The following is a 9,761-nucleotide window of genomic DNA, read 5'->3' on the forward strand; positions in this document are numbered from 1 at the left end:
TCTCTGAGTGATGAAAGCAGTTTTCTTTGTCAAAAACTATGAAAAATGCCAATGTTTGTAAAACACCAAAACGCTGTGTTGAAATCTCCAAATATATAAACGAAACAAATCCTCACAATTATAAAGTACACGGGGACAAGAAACCACAAATGTATTACAGAGCACTACGACCAGACTCCATCAAAGTGCCCATATCCCCTGCCACTCTTTTATTGCCATCTCTTTCTTCCAACTCCCACAAGTACTGAATAATTAACAATTTGGTAAGGCCTAATCGTGTGGACATGGCAGCTGATTTGATTTAACCTTGGTTTTTTTCCAGGGAGAACCCCCGAGACACTGGCAGGAGGTTTGCACTTCGGACATAAACGGTAAAAAGAATGTGATAAACACCATCGGCTGCTCGCTCAATCTGGTGCGGTGGTGAGTCATGACACAGGACAACAAGACTCCTTCTGCCTGGTGTTATTACTGTATTCACATGTGCCCTTTTACATGGACCGCCACCACTTGATGATAGGACATACAAAAGCAAACAGGTATGGATATCATGTGTGCAAACGCACCCAGTCTCCTCTGAGCTGCACCACTGAACAGTGTGTTGTTGTGGTTTAACAAACATAGAATCTTTAGATAGAGAAAGATGCTGTTGCTGCTGTTACTCCCAATGTAGACTGCTGCTCAGTCACAGAAAAAAGGACTTTACACATGTGTCTCATGGGCTTTGTTATCAAAACAGACAAAAGAACATTGCTACACTTTGACTGAAGCTAAATCCTAAGGACAAAATAGCAGAAACAAGATTCAAGTCTTGAGTAAACAACAAAAATAGAGTGTTTAATGACTTGAGAATGACTGACCAAACCCAGTAGGTTGGTGCATTGCACAGACAAGTGAGAGCAGCAGTCAGAGACTGCATCTTGCTGAGAACAATAGTTCAAAAGTTTGCTTAGACATCTCAAGTCTCTTGGCTAATACCCACTGTGTTTTTATGCACCAGGAGCAGCAGTTTAAAAAGGGTTTTTCTCTAAAAACCACAAGTGTTTTTTGTTTTTTTGTTTTTTTTACATCAAATCTCAGAGACATAAAAGGGAACAGCTGCAGGGAACCAGATCAAATAAACTCTTTACCATGTCGAAAAGTCTGGTACAGAAAATTCAAACTGGTGCCTCATGATGAAACCCTTGTGATACATCGTTGAGATATTTTTGGACAAAGTTCTTGCACAGCATGTTGAGCTACAACAACGCCGTCCTAGAGATGTCACTGTGCCAAAGTGTGGCTGTAGGATCACACTTCTTACTTGAACATTCCTAAAACCGACAGAGACACTTCAGTAATGTATGAGTAAATCTAATTGGGCAATGAAATCTGCGAACGCCAATGTGATTGTAAGGGACACAATTTGATTCGGGACCTAAATTGCACTGAGCCTTACGATTAATGTGCAGACAGATGAGGGACAGGTTAATGTGTTTAGCACTTAGAAAGGTCGCGTTGAACAGTGCAAGTAAATGTCAATTCAAGAGGCACTCAATAAACCGGAATCTAATCCTATAAAATTCAAGATCAAACTTCGATTCAAGTGTCAACCCAGCCAATTAGGGCATGATCATCTGGACAAAGTATTAGAGGATTAATGTGGGAGATCTCTCATCTGTCCTAATGACACCGGTTTAATTGGTTCATAACCGACTATCAGCATCAGGCCATCTGGCCACAAAGTGTTCAGACTAACAAGGGTGCATGTCCCAGTGTAATACCTCTGCTTCTGTTACAACTAAAACATGACTCAATCTCACTGAACCACACAGGCACATCTGGTGCTCTGCGTATCGTGTCACTTTTGGTTAAAATTTCGATTGAAAAGTGTGTGTGTGTGTGTTTTTTCATTGAAGAGGAAAATATATGGATCGTGTCTCTTTTACACATCTTTCGAGGTGTCAACTGTTTTATTTTTTATAAGACAGAACACAGTAAATCCGAAACCTTCACTGTTATGTCTTTTATTTGTAACTATAAAAATATTGGGGGTTTCCTCGAGATCAAATTCCTTCATCCAGGGCAAATAAGACTATCCCCTGACTGTTAAATTCCCATTGCAGTTCATCACAAGAAGATAATATAACACATTGGCAGTTTAATTAAGTTAATGTGCATGCCTAGTAGTCATTACCTCCACTGGTACCCATCCTCTCAGATTCAGGGCTGATGCATATCCAACGTGGCAGCCGGTCACCAGCACTGCGCCGAGATGAAAAGTCCATCATCCCAGCTTCCCTCTTTCCCTCTCCGCTCTGCTCTCTGCCTCCTGCCAGAGCTGTTTGCTCAGCTGTTCGCCTCTCTGACCGCATTTATCCCAGATGAGTGGCGCAGCTTACCACATTAATCTGTGTGAGTGTGAGTGTATATATATGTGTGAGCGTCTCTGTTGCAGGCGTCCTCTCATTGGCTCCCTGATGACCATTATAAGACACACCCCGACCAACTGAGGGGGAAGACACGGTGTCACACGGGAGAACACATACATCTCTGAGGAGAGACGCCGTGAGTTAAGTGGAGGTCATTTGGAGCATATCTGAGGGGCATGAGATGTCACAGCACATAAAGACCTCCTGAATCCTCCAGTCAATGAGTGACTGCATTTCTACCTGCTGGTGAATCCAGCAAGGCAGCAGTAACATCCTCTACACAGAGGTGAGTGCAGGGAATGTGCATGTGTTGATGCTGCTTGTAAGTACTGACAACCACCAGAGTCCATTGCAACATTAGTGCTGTGTTTCCCAACACATCTATCTGCTTATGTGCAATGACTTCATAGAAGTATACACTCGCCAGCCACTTTATTGGGTACACCTGAATAAAATGTTCTACTGCTTCTTAAGGGAAATATCTAATCAACCAATCACATGGCAGCATTTAGCGATGAAGGGATTGGGATTTTCACAAGCACTTGTCTCTAGGGATTACGGAGAACGCATTCAAAAAAGAGTAAATATGCAGTGAGCAGCAGTTCCAAAATGCTTTGTTGATAGCAGAGGTCAGAGGAGAACGGCCAGAATGGTTAGACGTGATAGAAAGGCAAGAGTAACTCAAATAACCACTAGTGACAACCAAGGTATCTAGAGGACAATCACTGAACACACAGCATGCCCTGTGCACCTAATAACGTGGCCCTTGACTATATAAACACACAAACCAGCTACTCTCACAAAGCCTGCCAGTCGGCATTACATGGTACTGCCCTGTCACGCATCCACGTCTATTAAGCATCTTTCTCCTGCCAAAACTCTTTCATCAGGGTCTAAAACTTTCCATGAAAACATGGTGAGCTCTCCACCAGCCACCTACTGTGGACTGCCCGCAGAGTAAAACAAATAACCCCCACCACCCCACTAAGAGGAATCAGTCTGTGTGTCTTGACTAAGATTTATGCCACGGACAACAGAGGAGAACAGTGGGGAACAGAGCTTAAATGCTGGCTTTTTTTCTTTCTTTTTTTTTGCTTCTTTAAGACACTGCCTGTTTTGCAATCCATCATGTTTGCAGGTGTGTGTTTGCTTTCTCCGCTTTACTCTCCCCATTCACAAAGAGGCAAGAAATGTGATGCTGCAAGGCACCACCTTTTATTCCTGAAAGTTTTCAGAGCACGTTTTTACTGTCAACAGAAATAATAACACAAGCACTTGCGACAAGACAGTGAACGCATCTTAAAGACTCCTGAAGCGATCCACGGTGCATGCTATACTGTTTCTTAATAACTCAAAACAAACCATATTGGTTGGATCATAGAGCGACTTATACGCAGCTAAAGTTCAACAAGAGATAATCAAGAAGAACGGAGGGTCGTTAATGGTGTAAATCTTGGTGATAAGTTATAAGGTGTGTAACTTGAGTGTATCTGTGTGTGTGTGTGCGTTTAAGGGGCTCACACAACCCACTGACACACATTCATTCAGAGACTCAGATAGAAGCGAATGTAACTTTGAGCCTCTAGCCTCCAGCAGAGATGAGGAGCAGACTGTAGCACTTGCAGGTCTCTTAGGAAGCTAGAAGACTTTACTGTACCATGACTTTAATGGTCATGTTTCTCTTTACTACCTACATGGTGCTGCACTACTGATGCAACATTGCTCTTTGAGTCAGGTCTCCATGGAAGTAGACGTGCTCATTTCAACCAGAGCCAACTGAAAAGAAGAATGATCTACAATGCAAAAACATTATAGCGACTTGAGTTATGTCAAAAGTACTTTTGCGTGTGTCAAATCCAAATGACAACCCTTTGTGATGTCAATCGTTTGGTTTTGAACTGCTGTTTTGAAGCCAGCCAAACCAAAGTCATGGCAGACTTGGAAGACATGGAAACAAAGACGCAACGGATGGATCTAAAGAGTGCAAGGACAGGTTACCCTGTGTGAGATCTGCTGTAAATCACACCCTAACAACAACCTAAAGCGGTGATTCCCAAAGTGTGGCCACCTAGTGGGCCAATGCGGTACTGCAGTTGGGTCATGAAAGGGTCACTAAATAAAAATAATGTTTTTAATTTTCAGTTTTGTGATTAAGTTTTGAGTTGATGTATAATATGTACAATAGATTTTAAGAAATAGTTTAAAAAAAGGAAGAAAAGAACTCCACATGGCACTTAAATTATCTGCTATTTATCTTTTATCTGACCTAGTATGGCAGGTAATACATAGCAATGTTGTGACATTTTATGTGTAGGTATCTAGTATTCAGAAATAGAGTGAAGTGGGCTGATTATTAATTTGCACTGAATTTTTGTATCCTCAAGTTCACATGAAAACAATAATATATATGGCAATTATTGAGGTTTTTCAGATTTCAAAGTGGGCCTCGGCATTCCTAAGTTTGGGAATAGCTGCCCTAAAGCATACCTCGATTTATCACCTATTTTACGTTGAACTGGATCGCAATTTATCAAATGGACATCATGCTGTATTGAAGAAGAATTAAACTAGGGGTTGGGGTATGAATCCCTCAAGAAAATGTTTACTGACTGTAAAAATCGAGCAATATGAGGTAATTAATTCTCATCGACTCACATATGAAACATTTTGCAACCAAACAGAGCAGTAATTTACAGGGTTACAGGTCTCTTCTTTCCAGACTTTGAGACATTGCATCATCAACAACGAGGAGTAAAAGAACTCCAATATCATTAATCTCTTTCCATTCAGTCTTTCCATCTGTCTGTCTGCCCGGGTGATCACGTTGCTTTATCTTAATACTGAAGCTTGTAATAATTTATACTTAACGATAAAAACCAGTGAATGAATGTAAAATGAATACAAAGGAAACGAAGTCGGTGTAGTGGCGAAAGTACACTTAATTCCAAAGCCACTGAATAGTCGTTAGCTGTAAGCAGGTTCCAATTGGCTCGACTCGTAGGTACTGTTTTAATTCATCAATCACGAAGGCGAGAGAGAGTTGTGTGAAGGGTTTGCACATTTATTTCCACTTACCGTACATCCAAGTTACGTTTCTATCCACATGTACCCAAGCTTCTCGAGGATCAACAACACATAGAAATATTCCCTTGATGTTCCAGGTTGTGAATGACGATCTATAGTTTCCATCAGTAAGACAACGCACCCTAATGACGGTCCAAAAACCTTATTACGTCAAACTTAGTACAGCTTCTACAATGGACACACCCACAAAACTGGTAGAGATTTTTCAGTATATATCTCCCAATCCCATTATCTATCATAGGCGTCAAAGATATCAAAGTGTCCGTGGTACCTTTTATCTAAAGAACAAAATAACATCAGAAGGGCCCCAAAGCCACGTTCCTTTCATTGCAAGAATATTTAATCAAAGGCTTAAGGCCAACAGTTAACTACTTCAACTGTTCATTAATTACATTGTAACAAGTCATCTTGCACCAACCACCCGATCTAACCTAACCCTAAACTAAAACTAACTCAACTCTGGCTCCTACAGTAGAGATGGAACGTGTATGCACTCACACATATGTGTTCATTGATCACTGCTGCATTCAGTAGCTTTTCCCTGCAACAAGAACATTCACAGACAATCGCCTTTAAACCGTACCACATACTGTAAGTTACAGTTTTATCGGCTTGTGGTATTTTCTGGTCCATTACAGCGTCAGCTCCTGACTATAAAAATGAAAATTCACACGAGTGAAGGTAATTTTGAGAAACATGAGAAAATAAGAAAAGGCTGTCACGTTGAAGAGCATTCATCATCCCAGCTGTCTGTGCTGAAAGAGTAGAGAGAAGATCACCCTATATGATGAAGTGAGATAGATTTGAGGGTTGTTATGTGGGCCGCATGTGTGAGTCACGAGAGACGTTGCTGTTTATTTCATCAAAAAAAAAGTCTTGTGTGGATGTAAAAGAGTGACTATGCTGAAAATAAGGGATGCAGGTGCAAGTTGTTATGCTGCATCCTGGGAGTGTTATTTTCCAGTTGAAATTATAGATGCAGTGAAGCCCAGATCAAAACGGTGCGCTCTTAGTCATTTTCCTGAGAGAGGAACATATCGGAAAACAAAATATGAGCATCTGAGGACGGTACCATACATCAGTTTGTGTCTCATCAGACTCGCAGTATTTACAGCTGCTACTTTATGAGCTACAATCCTCTAATAAGTACAAGTAATCTCTCACATTCATCATAGCCTCTGGTCATTGAGAACGGTTTACAGTAGAGTGGCTGTTCATTTTCAGCATGACACGGAGACTTGTTGTCTGGTTTAGTATGCAGGGCCCTCCATCTTTTCTCTCTCTTGAGAAGCGCCACCGCTAATAATGCTGCATTGAGATGCAATAGCAAGCCCTCAGTTTTAATGTCGACTGATGGAGAGTGCAGATGCATTATTGCTCATCGTTCATCAACATAACTTTGCACATTAGAAACCTGAATTCGTTTCCCAGAGATTCTCTCCATGGTTTACTGTAAATGGGATACGCTGGATGTAAAGCAAGAGCATTTCAACTAACTACTGTCTGGGTTGTCCCTGTCCGGTAAGTAAATGGATTGAAGTGTATGTGAAATCACTGGCTCAAATATACAAGTTAAACATCAAATAACAACATGAATATGCAATTTTAAACGGAAACCAATAAGAGAAGTATAACCTTGAAGAAACATAGACAAAGTATTAGAGAGCATAAATTTAAGAACTAAGGAGAGGGGTATACGGGATTTTACGTGTCCTGTCTCCTTTTCCTCCTTGAAGCACACCCGTTTCTTCAGTCCCCTCAATGAATGTTTGTCACCTTTTTTTTTCCCCAGCCCTTTCCCCCCGTCTTCCATCTCTCCCCATTTCTCTTTTCCAATTTCCTGTGTCCTCATCTCTCCTCTATGCAGTTCGCTGCACTGCAGATTGCAGTAAACCCAGAAAATCCTCCTCATCTCACAGTGCAAATACCATCTGTATTAGGTTTGCCCTCCGCCCCAATTAATGGCTGGATATATGCCCCATAGCATCTGGGAGAGAACTGCACACTTTCTACACAAACACAGTATCACAGGGCAGAATGTCAAGTATCTGTGTAGTTACAGTACAAGCCTCAAGAGTTGCACACACGGCTGAATACTTACACAGCGTGCGTGAATGCAGACGTTACTCAGTCGGTGTCATCGCGCTAATCTCTCGTCACACTGACTTTTGGAGAGAGAAGAAAAAAAAAACATTATTTACTTTGACCTTGAATGGATGTGAACCTTTTGATGAAATAAATACATGAGAGTTTTGGTTTGTAGATGTAGCAGATGTTTATTGTTGGGGCAGCAGAATAGTATCTGTGGGTTGGCAATTTCCTAGCTTTTCTGAAAAGGATCATGGACACAGGGACACATGGTGGGTGATGTGGTTAGCACTCTTGCCTTTGCAGCAAGACACTTGACATTCCGCCTTTCTGCATGGAGTTTGCCCCGTGTGTGCGTGTTTCTCTGGGTTCTCCGGTTTCCTCACAGTCCAAAGACATGCAGATTTGGGGATTATAGGCAAATTGGACACTAAATTGACTGAAAGTGAGGAGTGAATGGTTGTTTGTCTCTATACTTTGTGGCCCTGTGATGGACTAGCGATCTGTGCAGGGTGTACCCTGCCTTTGGCCATATGTGAGCTGAGATTGGCACAGAACCCCGTGACCCTTAATGTGGAGGATAAAGCAGTATAAGATTTAAACTTAATATTGTTTACTATATTTCAAAATACAGTGAATTCTGCGGAACCACACGTTATGCTACGGTTGTTTGGATGCAGTCAGAGTGAGTAGGATGTAGTACATAGGATTTTCCATTTATGTGATTTTTGTGACATTTTGTTAGTTTTGTTACTAAAGCACATACAAATTAGGCAAAAGCTGTGATTCTGGTTAAATATCACAACAAGTAATAATGTTCTTTGTCTATTAAACAGCTTCTGATTTAATAATTATTTTTTGGTCAAGTCTTTCCTTGGGGTTTAGATACTAAATATGAATGAGCCTTTCTGCTACTGGCAGGTGTTCTACAGCCATAATTAATAGAACATTAACTATGTGAACCTTTTGTGACATTTACAATTAGAACCACTAACTTTTAAGGCTGTTATATACACAAACTGTCTGTGCTGATGCAATCTGCTGGTAGAACATAAACACAGTGCAAATCTTAAGACAAAGAGTTGCATACTTTCCGTCTAAGTTTACAAGTGGTGGCTTGTTTATTTCTACTTACGCCCCATGGTTTAGTCTACAGTTTAGTAGGAATGAGCTGATTCGAAAGTACAGTGCATTGATAATGATGATATTGTGAGTGATATTTCCAAGACACATCTTCACACGCTATGACCAAAAAGTTTACACTGAGCTCACGGTCTGGGAGAAGCAGTCTTGACAGTAAAATGTGACAAATCCACCCATCTGTGCTCTGTGTGTGTGGGCAGGTGCCTCTGTATGTAATTAGGCGACTAGTAATGACTTGTGACTCGGCAGCAGAGTGCATGAGTCATCGCTCAAAGACATAAATAAACAACATAGCAGCTTTGTTCCCTTGTCTAGAATTAAGAACATTAATTATTGAATTGAACAATAAATGGAGGTGCCCTACGGGGACATGTAGCAGACAAGATAGAACTGCAGGCTGCAGCAGGACAAAGGGGGCATTTAATAGCGCAGGAAACAGAACAACACAGTGCTAAAAATATCTGGCGAAATAGGAACCTTGAAGCGACATCCAATAGAGGAAGACATAAACATGTTCATGTTAAATATGCTGGGCTTGACGATGCATCCAGATATATGGAGCGTTTTATGAGTGCCTTGGAAACAAATGCTTCGGAATAAGCAGAAAAGAATAAAATCTCAAACCCGGGACGGGTGGTATGACACGATGAGGGTGGTCTTTTGAGTTCAATAAAACGTCTTGAACAAAATTGAAATAAAACAAAAACAAACAAACTCCCACATCACTCTCTTGGACTGCAGTGGGTCTCTGTGGTCACAGTTGCTGACACAGACCACTAAGAGAGCCGGCCTTGGCGTTGTTTACTCTTGCCGAGACGTTCAAAGAAACCAGGCATGGCCAGTACCAGCAACTTTACCTCAGTCTCCATGGAGACCATGTACTTTTGACTGAGAACTTTCCAGGCTCATTACCAGATGAGGTAGTGGGTTCTAACTCGCTGTCTCGCTCTGTTTGCTTCCCCTGCACTCATGGATCCACAGAGATATAAAAGAGAGAGAAACAGAGAAACAGAGAGACAGGGGAGGAGAAAGGAA

The 9,761-nt window shown here is 41.3% G+C and overlaps 1 protein-coding gene across 3 annotated transcripts in view; it reads right to left on the bottom strand.

Moving 5' to 3' along the window:
* LOC122776969 (kazrin-like) overlaps positions 1–2,343 on the bottom strand; it is a 62,369-nt gene extending 60,026 nt beyond the window's left edge. For 2 of the 3 annotated variants that reach the window (XM_044037813.1, XM_044037811.1), the window contains exon 1: positions 2,177–2,340. In XM_044037813.1, coding sequence (XP_043893748.1) covers positions 2,177–2,270 — 94 coding nt within the window. In that variant the 5' untranslated portion in view covers positions 2,271–2,340. Of the gene's footprint in view, positions 1–2,176 lie in introns of all 3 variants that reach the window. The other variant, XM_044037812.1, reaches the window with a different exon arrangement.
* Positions 2,344–9,761: the final 7,418 nt, after the last annotated feature.

This window comes from Solea senegalensis, linkage group LG11 (assembly GCF_019176455.1).
Source record: "Solea senegalensis isolate Sse05_10M linkage group LG11, IFAPA_SoseM_1, whole genome shotgun sequence".
NCBI classification, from domain to species: Eukaryota; Metazoa; Chordata; class Actinopteri; order Pleuronectiformes; family Soleidae; genus Solea; species Solea senegalensis.